The 16379-nt window shown below is 38.2% G+C and overlaps 1 protein-coding gene across 1 annotated transcript; it reads left to right on the plus strand.

Moving 5' to 3' along the window:
• The first annotated feature begins 1457 nt into the window (after positions 1-1457).
• Positions 1458-14314, plus strand: LOC134323192 (fibrinogen-like protein 1). The gene is made up of 6 exons (XM_063004641.1): positions 1458-1548; positions 4446-4548; positions 4783-4874; positions 11079-11196; positions 11462-11647; positions 13821-14314. Exons 1-6 carry the CDS (start codon positions 1546-1548, stop codon positions 14126-14128), a joined length of 810 nt encoding a protein of 269 aa, XP_062860711.1. The 5' UTR covers positions 1458-1545; the 3' UTR covers positions 14129-14314.
• Positions 14315-16379: the final 2065 nt, after the last annotated feature.

Raw genomic sequence — 16379 nt, forward strand, 5'->3', positions numbered from 1 at the left:
CTTTTCTATTGTCTGGGAACTGAGGATCTGACCACAGCCCAGGTTTCCATTGTCTTTTGATCCATCTGAGATTAGTTCAGGATTAGCTCAACTGAAATTAGCCCAGAGAAATCAGCAGCATTTCTGCATAAACTTTTTTCCATGATGGAGTTTCAGCTTGCATTTCTTGATGCAGTGGCGGACTTTGTTAAGTGACAAAATTTTTCTGAAATACCTCCAAGTCCATGTGGTTACATTTAACAGAGTAGCATGACGGTTATTCATGCAATACTGTATGAGTGCTTAAAACTCATACACATTTAATAGTGGTTTCCAGCCTTGCCCTCCAAAACCCCTGATTTTTTTTACAAAGAAATTGTGAAAGACCTAAATTATTTGCAATCTTGCACAATTTAAAAAAAAAAATGCATTTTCTCCCCATTTTCCTCCTGATTTAGCACACTTAATTTTGTCTTCCACTGCTGATAGATACCAGATTGCATCCAAGGATAGCACGTCGCTGTACACACCTCTTCCGACACGTGCACAGCCCTCCTCTTCTCGACCCTGCATTCTGCACAGGCGTCTCCTCCCCTACACAGCGCATGAAGACCCACCTACCCTCACATAGTCCGGTTCCCACCCTGCAGATACGGTGGCCAATTAGTATCTGCTGGAGGCACTGCCAATTATGCCCGCCAGATGGCACCCAGCCGACCGTGGCAACACTGAGTGTCGAACCAAGGAGTTCAGAAACTTGGTGCTCGTGTGCTAGCAGAATATCCCGCTGCACCACCTGGGCGCCCATCATGCACAATTTTTTTAATTCTCTCACAAAGTTGAGCACAAAGTAGTGAGCCACTATCCATGTGTGCTTGGAAAAAATAAGCCTTGGGTGGACCCTCACCTGTTAGCCATTCTCCTGCTTATTGTGGAATTTTTCAAAACAGTGTAACTTAAATATTTTGTAAAATATTGCTGGAGTTTCTCTAACCGTAATACAAGTTTCTACTGTGTGATGATTCATCCCAGATGCCTCCGAGCTCAGAGATCTTAACACCGCTTCTGGACAGGGTTAACATAAAAGTTGCACAGTAAAGTTTTAAGTGGCATTTGTGAATGTAACTCTGTATTATAGTGATTAATAAAGGTTTGCCAAACTAATCCTTTACTCATGTGGCTACATCAGCTATTGATGAATGACAGTTCTTGATACACTGCCGTCTATGGGATCAGAGATCATGGGTGTTCAGCTTAGGCTTGCACCCTTGCCCTTGCAAGTATAATGATATTTCTGCACCTGTTTTATAAATGCTCTGTTGACACAAATTCTCCAACATCAGTACTCCAACACAGTATAACGGCTGTTACAGCTTCCAGGCACTGAACTTTGGACCATGCTGTTTTGTTTGTGTGTCTCATGGGCTGTTTTAAAGAGGTAGGCCTGTATTTTACACTTGTTTACTTTAAGATTTATAATAAGTGGGTGGATCAAGTACTTGGGCTGCTGGTTAAACAGTGACTCACTACTTCTGCCATGTAACACTCTGGACTCAGGACTTGGACATGGTGAGTATTATTATAGTCGTTGCTATACTATCCGATGCAGGAGAGTTATGAATTACTATGCTGTACAAAATTGCCGTTTTACTGTTGCTTATCATGGAAAACAGTACATTCATAAAAGGTTTGAGATACAGTATGACACTAAACTTTATTTTTAAAGTAAAGACATGCACATTTATTGTGTAATAGCAGGGAAAATGTTTTCTCTCTTTCTTTTTGGGTGTTCTCTGGGTACTTCTTTCCTGATTTTAAGTTTTTAACCTCTAAATAAATGCAAAAAGTTGATTGACTGCCTTAAATACTCCACATGTATAAATTAGTGAATAAATAGGTGGGTGTGTAGTGCCCTGATGTGGATTGCCATTCTCTCCAGGGTGTATTCCTGCCTTGTGCTGGAGCAATCATACACAAATTAGGATGAAACAGTTATTAAAGATAAATGGAGGAATAAATTAACTTAAGCTTTGTACACTATATTGTTAAAGATCAATAGTATAATGAATTAAACCAGAACCATTCAGCTAAATGTTGCTTAAATTATCAAAAAGTCATTCTTTAAGGTTATTTCATTATTATATTGTGCTGTGTTTTAGTGCTTTAGTGTTAGAGTTGCTTTTTTGGTGGAAATAGTAGGGCATCAGTCAGTTTAGTTAGTGGCTTGACAGTGGGTAGTCAGGATAGTATGTATAGCAAACAAAATTGAAACCTTAATTAAGCAAATGGTTGTATTCACCACATTTAGAAACTACTTGTGATACTTTAGAGGAAGATATACTTTATTTGTCATATATACATATACAGTACAATTCAATTCTTCCTTCGCATATCCTAGCTTGTTTGGAAGCTGGGGTCAGAGCACAGGGTCAGCCATCGTACGGCTCCCCTGGAGCAGACAGGGTTAAGGGCCTTGCTCAAGGACCCAACAGTGGCTGCATAGCAGAGCCTGGATTTGAACCGCAATCTTCCGGTTGATAGCCAAAGCTCTACCCACTAGGCTACCACTGTCCCTTTAGTACAAAAATCATGAAAATAATCATCTGTTTCAGTGCCCAACAGCGTTTTTGAGTCTTTTACTTTCTTGGAGATAGTAGATGGTGTTCTGGGCAGGATTACATGCACTGACTCCATTGTTTTGCTGGGGGACTTTAATGATCATGTTGGCAATGGCTGGTAATACTGATGAGGAGTGACTGGGAGGAACGGGATGTTATTGGCCTTCTGTGCTAGCCATGGTTTCTCCATAATGGACACAATGTTCAAACAAAAGGTTGCTAGGATGCAATCATCTAGCGTAATTGAGGTTATTGCAAGTTGTAAAGTTTCCAGGATGATGAATGGTTAGGATGCGGGGTTGGTGTTGGGTGGCACTGCAGGTTATGCGGAGTCTGAGTGTTTGAGAAATTTGGTGGTGCTGGAACAAGCAACATGGTCCATGCTGATGCAACTAATTAGAGTGAAGTAGTTGCATCAGATGTGCTTGAGATAAAACACAGCAAATACCTGGACTGGTAAGAGAGATGTCCAAAAAGTTAAGAGATAACTGCCTTGCACAAACAAGGGAAAGAATACAAAAAAATATCAAAGGCACTGAATGTTCCTAAAGATACATTTGGAAGCATAGTTTAAAGGAACATTGTCTAAACTACCTGGATGTGGCAGAAAGAAAAATTCCATATTCCAAGGGAGGCAGATGGTCAGAAACCCTTGAGTGAATGCAATAGACCAGCAGCAGGCACTGAGGTTTCAGTTTGCACAGTAAGCTGCATACTAAATGCTCCATGCCTGAACTCCAAGACATACACCTTTACTGACCCAAAAGTACAAGAAATTATTGGCTCAAATATGCTTGAAAACCATATAAATAATCCACAGACGTTTTGGATTCGGTTTTCTGTGGAGTGATAAAACAAAACTGGGACTTTTTTGTGGATCAGTGGTATGTCTGGAGGATTATGAACAAAGCATATGCTGCAAAGAACAACCATTCTACAGTGAAGCATCGCGGTGGCTCAGTAATGCTCTGGAGCTACTTTGCTTCTTCTGGCACTGAAAATCTGCAGAGTGTGGAGGGTAAGATGGTATGAGGAAATCATAAGAGAGAATGTTATACCTTCTGTGAGGAAGCTGAAGTTTGGGTGTCATAGGATATTCCAATCGGACAATGATCCCAAGCATACCTCAAAGTCCACCAAGGCTTGGTTTGAGAAGAATGTACCTAAACCCCATAGAAAATCTTTGGTGGGATTTGAAGAAGGCGTTGCAGCACACAAACCCAAGGATATTAGTTATGTTGAGCTCTTTAAATTGTTCTTGTTTAATTGTTTTATTTTTGAAAGTTTGTAAATTTTGCTAATAAACATAATTTGCAAGTTAAATTATGTTTTGTGCAAAATGCATATGCACTTTCCGCTATTCCGCTAGCACACCAATGCCTTCTGAACTCCTCGGTTCGAAACGAGGCATTGCCACCGGTCGGCTGGGCGCCATCTAACGGGCATAATTGGCAGTGCCTGCAGCAGGCACATGTCTGCTAGGGTGAGATGACCGGACTATGTGGGTGGGGTCTTCAAACGCTGTGTAAGGACTCTGATTGGCAGATAGAGAGGTGCCTGTGCAGAATGCATACGTGTAAAAGGGTTCCGCTAAGGGCTGCGCGCAGGTTGGTGGAGGTGTGAGCAGCAATATACCCACCTCGACTGCAATCAGGGATCCCCCAGCAGCTGAAGACAAATTGACTAGGCTAAAATTGGGGAGAAAATGCATAAATAAATAATAAATTTTTTAAATGCATATGCACATAAAAATGAATGAATTATGACCATTTTTAAATATCACTTATATGAACTAAGTACAACAGTATGTATTGTGTAGTTGAAACACCTTCATTTTTTTCTGTTTAGATGATTAACATACTGAGGATGATAAGTGGCTGGGCTGTATTAGTCCTGCTGCCATTGTGTTTAATCACTTCTGATGGGAAACGGGACACTATAATTGTAGAAGGTAAGCCACTACAAATTCAAAAATATCTAACACAAAATTATGGTATGATGATTTAGATATTCCAAATAACCATTATTATAGCTGAAACTATGAAACAACTATAAAACTACTGACTTTTGCATGTTATTTATGTTTGAGTTGGCTAGCGTAGACTGAATCTAGTGCCATGTTATTTGATTTTGCGTTTTCAGAATTGTTCTCAAAAAGATAACTTTCTCTTTCTTTCTTTTTAAGGGACAGACTGTACACATATAAGGACTATTTTGCCTAATGCCCCAAGTGGCATTTATAACATTCAACCACAAGGAGTCAAAAAGCCCTTCAAGGTACTAACATCAATAGAGTAATTAATTGAAGAGGGGTAAAGGCTGGCAATTATATTTAGCAATGATTATCAAAAGACCACAAACATACTGCATGTGAAATATATATATATATATATATATATATATATATATATATACAGGTCCTTCTCAAAAAATTAGCATATTGTGATAAAGTTCATTATTTTCCATAATGTAATGATAAAAATTAAACTTTCATATATTTTAGATTCATTGCACACCAACTGAAATATTTCAGGTCTTTTATTGTTTTAATACTGATGATTTTGGCAAACAGCTCATGAAAACCCAAAATTCCTATCTCAAAAAATTAGCATATCATGAAAAGGTTCTCTAAACGAGCTATTAACCTAATCATCTGAATCAACGAATTAACTCTAAACACCTGCAAAAGATTCCTGAGGCTTTTAAAAACTCCCAGCCTGGTTCATTACTCAAAACTGCAATCATGGGTAAGACTGCCGACCTGACTGCTGTCCAGAAGGCCATCATTGACACCCTCAAGCAAGAGGGTAAGACACAGAAAGAAATTTCTGAACGAATAGGCTGTTCCCAGAGTGCTGTATCAAGGCACCTCAGTGGGAAGTCTGTGGGAAGGAAAAAGTGTGGCAGAAAACGCTGCACAACGAGAAGAGGTGACCGGACCCTGAGGAAGATTGTGGAGAAGGGCCGATTCCAGACCTTGGGGGACCTGCGGAAGCAGTGGACTGAGTCTGGAGTAGAAACATCCAGAGCCACCGTGCACAGGCGTGTGCAGGAAATGGGCTACAGGTGCCGCATTCCCCAGGTCAAGCCACTTTTGAACCAGAAACAGCGGCAGAAGCGCCTGACCTGGGCTACAGAGAAGCAGCACTGGACTGTTGCTCAGTGGTCCAAAGTACTGTTTTCGGATGAAAGCTAATTTTGCATGTCATTCGGAAATCAAGGTGCCAGAGTCTGGAGGAAGACTAAGTACCCACAGTCAGTGATGGTCTGGGGTGCCATGTCAGCTGCTGGTGTTGGTCCACTGTGTTTTATCAAGGGCAGGGTCAATGCAGCTAGCTATCAGGAGATTTTGGAGCACTTCATGCTTCCATCTGCTGAAAAGCTTTATGGAGATGAAGATTTCATTTTTCAGCACGACCTGGCACCTGCTCACAGTGCCAAAACCACTGGTGAATGGTTTACTGACCATGGTATTACTGTGCTCAATTGGCCTGCCAACTCTCCTGACCTGAACCCCATAGAGAATCTGTGGGATATTGTGAAGAGAAAGTTGAGAGACACAAGACCCAACACTCTGGATGAGCTTAAGGCCGCTATCGAAGCATCCTGGGCCTCCATAACACCTCAGCAGTGCCACAGGCTGATTGCCTCCATGCCACGCCGCATTGAAGCAGTCATTTCTGCAAAAGGATTCCCGACCAAGTATTGAGTGCATAACTGAACATAATTATTTGAAGGTTGACTTTTTTTGTATTAAAAACACTTTTCTTTTATTGGTCGGATGAAATATGCTAATTTTTTTAGATTTAGATTTTTTAGAATTTTGGGTTTTCATGAGCTGTATGCCAAAATCATCAGTATTAAAACAATAAAAGACCTGACATATTTCAGTTGGTGTGCAATGAATCTAAAATATATGAAAGTTAAATTTTTATCATTACATTATGGAAAATAATGAACTTTATCACAATATGCAAATTTTTTGAGAAGGACCTGTATATATATATATATATATATATATATATATATATATACTGTATATATATATATATATATATATTTCTTTATTTCTTTATTTCTTTTTTTTACCTGGCTTCTGGCTGTTTAATGCATACTAATCTGGGGGTGTGTTTCCCAAAACGTTAAGTACTTTGTAACATCATACTTAAAAATTTGTTTTAGGTCAGTTAATTCATTTTATACAGGCATGTCCAAAGTCCGGCCCGCAGGCCAATCACGGCCCGAGGTCGGATTTCCATTCGCGTCTTTAAGAAAATAATAAATCATACAAATTCAAGATGCAATTCCTCTTTTTACCAGATGGTGGCTTCAACACTGTGTAAGTACGCATTCATATGAGAAGCGGCAAACCGCGAATAAGACGTATTTGATATGAAATGACGAGATAAAAGCGACACAGGCTGTACAAATAATGATTAACGGGAACAAAAATTAACGTCACGTATTGTACTAAAACAACGACCTAAGTCGTTTCAAATTTCAGTGGTAGAGAAAACTTGTGACCAGTAATAATTTAGAGAAACTCAGTGTTCCTGTGTCATTCTTTTAGTACATAAAGCTACGTTAACCTTTGTTTTCCCTAACTGACTGTCAGTCTTTGAGTTTCTGAAAGTTTTAAATTTCTGTTAGAAATTCAGATAGCTTGTTCTGTTTTGTTCATCTGAATGCTTACATTTGGTTACTTTGTTGTTTGCTGTGTGATAATAAAATTATTAAATAACAGCGTATTTATATGCATATTTTATTGTTTAAAATAATGTCATCAGGGACTGTTGGCCCTCGGGCACTTTCAAATGATCAAATATGGCCCTCCTTAAAAAAGTTTGGACACCACTGATTTAATATCTCTTAACTTAAAGTTCACATGCAGTTCTACCTCAAAAATACGGTGGCCGAGAAGTGCAAAACAAATTTACATTTCAGAAAACAAAATTACAAAAAAACAAAAACAAATTTACAACAAAAGCAAAAACAAATTTACAAGTGCTCGGGTACCCAGTGTTTGTAAATTTGTTTTGGCATATGTAAAAGTGTTTCAGCACTTGTAAATTTATTTTCGGCATATGTAATTTTGTTTTTTAAAATGTATATTTGTTTTGCACTTCCCGGCCGCACATTTCTGACGGAAAAGGCAGGGACAATAAACCGGAAGTGCGTGTTGCTTACCTGCTGTCAATCAAACTGTTTCTCAGCGATAAAGTGAACGGAGTTTGTGATGGTGACGATAAACAAGGTTTTGTCTAGTTTGTGGAAATCATTTTATCCAGTTCATCCGCTATTGTTTTTCTTGTGGAAAGTTTTGTGCAGATGTTTAGACGTGGCGTGTGCATCTCTATTTACCGTCCGCTCTTCTAAACATCTAAGGAATTCCCACAAGAACAACAAAAGCGAAATAATGAAAATAATTAACACAAAATGGACAAAACATTGTTTATTAGGGACGGAACATTTGATACCGAGGCTTGTTGAAGCTTGTTTCACTTTTGTAACACTGGACTCAGCATGTGCGGGACTGATGAAGCTTTGGTGCTGTGTTTTATCTCACTCACTATATAAGAGACAATCAAACCAGGGTTACCCACCGTCCTGTAACATACACAATCCTGCTTTATCTGGAGACCAAACGCCGCGTTCAGTATTGAACTGATACAGGACGCTTTGTTCCGTATTTTTATCAATGGGAGACTGAGGGAATTATATTAAGTAGTGTTCACTTTTATTCTTAGTAACGGTGTGTGTGCGCTGGTTATAGCAGCAGGGGGGACCTTACACAGTCATGAGAACAAAGGTTTTATTTATGGTGTTTAAAATTTATTATTTTCATTCTTTATAATAAGTCAGAATCATATTTTAGGCAAAACAACGCACTCCGCCCACTGCGCTGCTCATACAGCGGTGTATTAAACAGGTTATGTCACGTTACTAAGAATAAAAGTGAACACTACTTAATATAATGAATTAAGCAGCAGTTTCCTTCTGTTTTATACATCACACCGTCTCCCATTGATAAAAATACGGAACAAAGCGTCCTGTATCAGTTCAATACAGAACGCGGCGTTTAGTCTCCAGATAAAGCAGGATTGTGTATGTTACAGGACGGTGGGTAACCCTGGTTTGATTGTCTCTTATATAGTGAGTGAGATAAAACTCAGCACAAAGCTTCATCAGTCCCACACATGCTGCTTTAATATAAGCTCCGATACACTGAGTCCAGTGTTACAAAAGTGAAACAAGCTTTAAAGCCTCGGTATCAGATGTTCCGTCCCTAATAAACAATGTTTTGTCCATTTTGTGTTAATTATTTTCATTATTTCGCTTTTGTTGTTCTTGTGGGAATTCCTTAGATGTTTAGAAGAGCGGACGGTAAATAGAGATGCACACGCCACGTCTAAACATCTGCACAAAACTTTCCACAAGAAAAACAATAGCGGGTCAACTGGATAAAATGATTTCCACAAACTAGACAAAACCTTGTTTATCGTCACCATCACAAACTCCGTTCACTTTATCGCTGAGAAACAGTTTGATTGACAGCAGGTAAGCAACACGCACTTCCGGTTTATTGTCCCTGCCTTTTCCGTCAGAAATGTGCGGCCGGGAAGTGCAAAACAAATATACATTTTAGAAAACAAAATTACATATGCCGAAAATAAATTTACAAGTGCTGAAACACTTTTACATATGCCAAAACAAATTTACAAACACTGGGTACCCGAGCACTTGTAAATTTGTTTTTGCTTTTGTTGTAAATTTGTTTTAGTTTTTTTGTAATTTTGTTTTCTGAAATGTAAATTTGTTTTGCACTTCTCGGCCACCGTACAAAAACGATAGATGTCGCTATTTTTTCGTTAAAATGCTGGTTCTATGAATGGCAGCAGCACCTTTATTTACAAAACATGTACTCATGAAAATTAATATTATTTTTTTAAATGTAATTGCATCGCGTACACTTCATCCAATACCAACAAAAATCACATCTACTAGCTTGAATTATGGGCAGTACTTTCTCCTTGGTATTCATGGTGTAGCGTTACAGCCTTACACTACAAAGGTCTTTGGCTCAGTTGAGCAATTGAGCATATTCCAGGGTTTAAATCATTATATTGACGTGAAACAAATAATTTAACTTAAACTACAGGAGATTATTTGTTGATGTACACATTATTAAATGTATTCTTTGCAAAGAAATGGCTACATGTTGGCCTACTAGACTTGTTATCAGCTTTTACTGTCTCTTTATTTTACACTGTTTTTAATGACCTTTTTTAAGCTTTGAAAAATAGTATTTTTTTCAATTTCTTGTAACATTTGGCTGAGTTTGCCTTGGAAAAAATTCCATTAGTGCTGCCGTTTGCCATGCTTTTGGGCTGATGCATGAAAGATTAACTGTGTGCCTATTTATAAACTTGATTTGTGATAGCTAAGAATTGCAAATGTAATGTTTTTTTTCATACCCCTAATTTAAATACATATTTGTTAATAGTTTGTATAATAATTATTTGCGTGATGATACTATTTGTGGTATAATAATGTAAAAATTTATGTAAATTAGTGGTTCAGTTTTCAACTGTAGGTGCCTTTCCAGCGCAGATGCTGAGGCAGTCAACAAAGAACTACTACTTAAAACTCATTTGCAATTTTGGAGACAAAGAAGGCTTTTGGGAAACACTTGCAAAACTGGCATTCTTAAAGCAAATTGTTAAGATCAATCATTATAGAGAAACACACCCATTGGGCTATCTTAAAGCCTTTTTTAGTTAGACCATGAGCTTGTGATCAGCTAAATATATAGGAAATACAGATTGTAGTCTGCTAATAAGATTTAGACACATGTAGTCTCCTTAACAGGAGCCGGATTCTGCTTTTTTACAGGAGCAGGGTCATGTATTTTCTTAAAAACAAACAGAAGATTTAAGTCCTCTGTACAGGAGCAGGCACTTGTAGTTTCTTGTGTAAAAGTAGGAGCTTGAAGCCCCCTGTACAGAAGTCAGCACTTGGATTTATTGTACAGAAGTAGGAGCTTGAATAGAAATTGGAGCCTTTAGCCCCTTGTACAGGCATTGGAACTTGTAAATCCTTTGACAGATGTAGTGGATTATAGGCTGCTAAAAGAGAATATGTGGGAACTTGTAGTCTTCTGAAAAGGTTCAGGAGCTTTTAGTCTTCTAAGCAGGAGCAGAAGCATGTTGTTTTTACTGGATCCTCTTATTTCTTAGACATAAACAGAATAGTGTAGTCCCTTGTACAGATGCAGGAGATTACATGCTAAAACTAAAATATGCAGAACTTGTAGTCTACAGAAAAGGCTCAGAGACTTGTAGTTTACTAGAAACATGCTACAATTTCTGAAGATTTCATCAAATAAACTATTTGACTGTAATTGTTGGTCTTTGATCAACTATGTCTATTAGTTCCCAATTCATTGCATGAAGGATTTGATACTTTTACTTTGCTTTAAAGGTTCACTGTGAGATGCTGCCAGATGGCGGTTGGACTGTTATTCAGAGACGCACAGGAAGACAGCTTTCCTTCAACAGAAACTGGAATGAATATAAGCATGGATTTGGATCTTTTTTAAGTAGATATCTATTGTGGAAATATTTACATTGTTTGACTTGTTATGTGGTTTGATTAAATGTCAGACTAATATGAAGTTGGACATAAAGACTCCTGGCACAATCCTATTTAGTGCAGAAACTACTATTCCATTAAGATTTGCCAACAATGAATTGTTTATAATAGTCTTATCTGACATTAATCAGGTCTTATAGTGACTATGTCACCAGTGTAGTTAAAGAATGTACTGTATGTTGTTTGCATGTGTTTTTATTATTTCCCTTCAGAGGATCACTGGTTGGGTCTTGCCAAGATATGGGCTCTAACCAAACACAAGAAAGGGAGATCAACTCTCAAGGTGGATTTGTGGGACTTTGAAGGAAAATCTGTCTTTGCCAAATATGAAGATTTTAGGATTGGAAGTGAGAAAACAGCCTATAAACTGCATGTTGGAACATACAGTGGCAATGCAGGTAATCTTTTACAAGTTTATCATACAGCCCCAAATCAGACAAAGCTGGGACAGAATGGAAAATACAAATAAAAATACAATGAAATTAGATCTTGATTAAAGTAAACTTTGTTAAATGAATTTGGTTAACCGGTTGATTTAGTAGCTGAGGGTGTAATTACTTTTTGACATTGGGCCAGGTAAAGCTGTACAATATTTTTACTTTGTTTAAGGTGGCATTTTTAATTAGTTGGGTTATCTTTGTCTATCTTTGATTATCAGAAACATACGAGGGTTCTTCAAAAAGTTTCCACACATTTTTATACTCCAGTTATTAAGAATTTCACAAACAAACTACATCACTTTTCTACATACCCACCTTCTGATGCATTTTTCCAAGCGTTGTACCAACTTTTTAATGCCATCAGCAAAAAATGTTTCTGGTTAAGCATGTAGCCACTGATGCACCACTGCTTTCACATCATCATCACATGAAAATCTTCTTCCCCTAAAGCTTCTTTGTGTGGTCCAAAAAGGTGGAAATCAGATGCCGCTAAATCCAGACTATAAGCTCTCTCTGTCTCTTAGAAATGACCAATTACTACTCCTCCCACCCTCATTGTTTCCAACTACAATATAAAAGTAAGGAAACTTTTTGAAGATCCCTCGTATGTGTGACACATATGCAAAAATTTAAGAAATTGGGGAAGGGGCAAATACTCTTTACAGCATTGTTCCCACCATACCATATTATACACTGTAATATTCATGATGCTGGCAAATTGACATTTGACATCAAAGGTAGATGCTCATTGTTTTAGTATGTTGTTTAGTTTTAGCCACACTCTAACAACACGCTAACAAGTTTACAAAATGTGTTTGAACTTTGTGGCAACTGTATAAGCAGGGTCTTTTCCTATTTCCTATTTCATCACACACTGTGCCCCACAAAACAAGGTTTTAAAAGCTATGGTAACGGCTGCAGTGGCCTGCACAGTGCCCTGGTCCTAACCCTTAGAATTGAATCCTAACTTTGAGATAAATTGGTATAATGATTGCGAGCCAGGCTTACAGTTCAGTCCCTGATCTTATAAATGTTTTTTGTTCTGACTGAATAGGCACAAATGTACAAAGATGCGTTTGTGAAAACCATCTCCAGAAGGTCGAGGCTTATATAGCTGTAAAAAAAGAGGGAAAGGGCAACTTGACATTGTAGCTCATGGTATTGGAATAGGAAATCCAGCAAATTCATGGTTAGATGTCCACATACTTTTGGCCATATACAATAAAAAACATGTGATATATACACTGATCAGCCATAACATTAAAACCACCTCCTTGTTTCTACACACATTGTCCATTTTATCAGCTCCACTTACTATATAGAAGCACCATGGTGGTGGTGTGTTAGTGTGTGTTGTGCTGATATGAGTGGATAAGACACAGCAGTGCTGATGGGGTTTTTAAACACCTCACTGTCACTGCTGGACTGAGAATAGTCCACCAACCAAAAATATCCAGCCAACAGCGCCCCGTGGGCAGCGTCCTGTGACCACTGGTGAAGATCTAGAAGATGACCAACTCAAACGGCAGCAAAAGATGAGCGATCGTCTCTGACTTTACATCTACAAGGTGGACCAACTAGGTAGGAGTGTCTAATAGAGTGGACAGTGAGTGGATGCGGTATTTAAAAACCCCATCAGCATTGCTGTGTCTGATCCACTCATACCAGCACAACACACACTAACACACCACCACCATGTCAGTGTTAGTGCTGAGGATGATCCGTTAGTGCTGAGGATGATCCACCACCCAAATAATACCTGCTCTGTGGTGGTCCTGACCATTGAAGAACAGCATAAAAAGGGGCTAACAAAGCATGCAGAGAAACAGATGGACTACAGTCAGTAATTGTAGAACTACAAAGTGCTTCTATATGATAAGTGGAGCTGATAAAATGACAGTAAGTGTAAAAAACAAGAAGGTGTTTCTAATGTTATGGCTGATCAGTGTAATGTCTAATATATAAATATGCTATTTAAAATAGATTAAAATATTTGCCAAACTAAAAACGTTTTAAGGCCGATTTTATTATAGTTCTAATTTAGCAAGCATTTTAAAAGGGTAGTTTATAGTCAACACAGGATGACATTTTTGTAATCAGTTCCTTTTTTCTTATTTTTTTTGCAATTAAGGTGATGCTTTTCGTGGTTTGTATACTGGCATTGACCAGAATGGTTATGGGTTCAGCACATACGACCGCGACAATGATGGCTGCTCACCATGCATTTTTGGGGACATTGCCATGGATAAGTGCAGTGATGAAAAGGGAGGAGGATGGTGGTTCAGTCGTTGTGGCTCAGCCAGCCTGCATGGAGACTGGCACCCAATGGGAAATAATCGTGGTTATGGATCTGGCCTTCACTGGCTCACCTGGAGATCTCCTGAGCCGTACTCGGCTAAAGCAACACGCATGATGATCAAGACCAAAAAGCAAACATAAATCATGTTGTTGCTTGCTGTCTATCTCTTTGTTCATCTATACACAGTAAACCTAACCCATTTTTAGTACATTTTTATCAGCTATGCCTAAACAGTCTTCTGTTTATCATACACTTCTTCAGCCAGTGCACACAATATTGTATTAATATAATAATGGTTTACTAAATAAAAAGTTTTTTAACAGAGAGCATATTTCACTTTTTTTTTAAACAATAAGTCAAGCTACTCCAAGGCCATAGTTGTGTATTAAACATTGGAGGGGAAGCAACTTTACATGGGGGCTTCCTGCCATTCTACAATATTCGAAAATTTCTTAACACAAGATGAACTTGATTTTTTTACAATAATAATTTACACCGGTCAGCCATAACATTAAAACCACCTCCTTGTTTCTACACTCACTGTCCATTTTATCAGCTTCACTTACCATAAAGAAGCACTTTGTAGTTCTACAATTACTGACTGTAGTCCATCTGTTTCTCTGCATACTTTTTTGAATGGTCACGACCCCCACAGGACCCCCACAGAGTTGGTGGTCTATTCTCAGTTCAGCAGGGACAGTGAGGTGTTTAAAAATTTGCCAGCACAACACACACTAACACACCACCACCATGTCATTGTCACTGCAGTGCTGAGAATGACCCACCACCCAAATAATACCTACTCTGTAGTGGTCCTGGGAGAGTCCTGACCATTAAAGAACAGCATGAAAGGGGGCTAACAAAGCATGCAGAGAAACAGATGGACTACAGTCAGTAATTGTAGAACTACAAAGTGCTTCTATATGGTAAGTGGAGCTGATAAAATGGACAATGTGTGTAGAAACAAAGAGGTGGTTTTAATGTTATGGCTGATTGGTGTATAATATAATAGTGTATTGTAATGGCAAAGATAATGAGATAAATAAGATACAACCATTACCATTATCATATAAACAGAAATATATTGTTATATGAAACCAAGTGCAGCTACTGTGACCAAAGTTTAAGAAATTGTTGTTTTTATTTACATACAAGTACATCTTGGGGGACTCTGCTTTGTGAACAACTGGTATTTCTTACTATGATGTTCAGGAATGGAGTATTGACGATCTGATCTGACCGGCAATTCTTATAATATTAAGAAACACTAACTCATCTCTTTTAATACTGTATACATCTATCTATCAGACTTTTTTTTCACAAAAACTGACAAATGTCACTGTCACCCTTCCTTTTTCTCACAATGATTTACTGTGTATGAAAGCTGAGAAAAAAATCATTTATCATTAGCAAGTACGGCTACACTGAATACTATACAAATATGAATATTAATATGAATAAAAAAAGCTACTATCATCTACTATGTTACACATGCATCTCTACAATGACTAACATGTTAATGAGACTTTACGTGGGTTTTCTAACAAATAAAATGTAAAGTCATTAACACTAGTTCAAAACACCATGACTATTCTTCTATTCTTAGTCTCTGAATGTGAGTGACTTTCTAAGTTTAAGTCTGAACTTTGGCTGTGCCATTTAAGGACATATAGACACTTGCCGAAGCCAAAGTGGCTTTGGCTGTAAGCTTTGAGTCATTGTCATGTTAAATGGTGAACTTTCACTCTGGAGGAGGTTCTCTTCAGGGATGTCAATTTGGCTGCATTCATCCATTTCTCAATTCTTACCAGTCTTTTTGTCCCTGCACCCCCACAGCATGAAGCTTGAACCATTATGTTTTACTATAAGAATAGAAGCCAAGTGATGTGCAGTGCCTGTTTGTCACCACACATAGTGCTTGCCGTTTGACCTAAAGCCTTTAACTGTTGTCGTACCAGAGCAGAGAATCTTTTTTTTTCTATTGCCACATTCCTGTATGTGCAGTTTTGCTACATACAGGCTTTCAAATTCCTGTTTCATAACAGCAGCTTCCTTCTTGCCACTCTGTTTAGAATTTGATGAAGAGAAGTGCTGCAGAGATAGTTGTCTGTTCTTTTTTGCCACCCTGACCAAAGCCATTTTTGCCTGATTGCCCAATTTTGGCCGCGTCTATAAAGGTTTGGTTGTGTCAAGCTTCTTCCATTTAAAAATGATTAAAGGCACTGTGTTTAATTAAACCCTTAAAAATAGTTTAATATCCTTGCCCTGATCTATGCCTTTTGCAAAATTTGATCCCTGCGATTGGCAAACAGCTCTTTGGACTTGTTTTTGTCATGACAATGGAGTGCAAATCGTGGGCTCATATAGACCCATGTGTGTACCTTTCCTGAA

The sequence above is a fragment of the Trichomycterus rosablanca genome, chromosome 1 (genome assembly GCF_030014385.1).
Source record: "Trichomycterus rosablanca isolate fTriRos1 chromosome 1, fTriRos1.hap1, whole genome shotgun sequence".
Taxonomy (NCBI): Eukaryota; Metazoa; Chordata; class Actinopteri; order Siluriformes; family Trichomycteridae; genus Trichomycterus; species Trichomycterus rosablanca.

What these genes read in the sequence shown, in the direction of transcription:
- LOC134323192 (XM_063004641.1), top strand. An exon ending in GAGTCAAAAAGCCCTTCAAG is followed by an intron (nt 4,875 to 11,078) that starts GTACTAACATCA and finishes TTTGCTTTAAAG; the next exon opens with GTTCACTGTGAGATGCTGCC. An exon ending in AACATACAGTGGCAATGCAG is followed by an intron (nt 11,648 to 13,820) that starts GTAATCTTTTAC and finishes TTTGCAATTAAG; the next exon opens with GTGATGCTTTTCGTGGTTTG.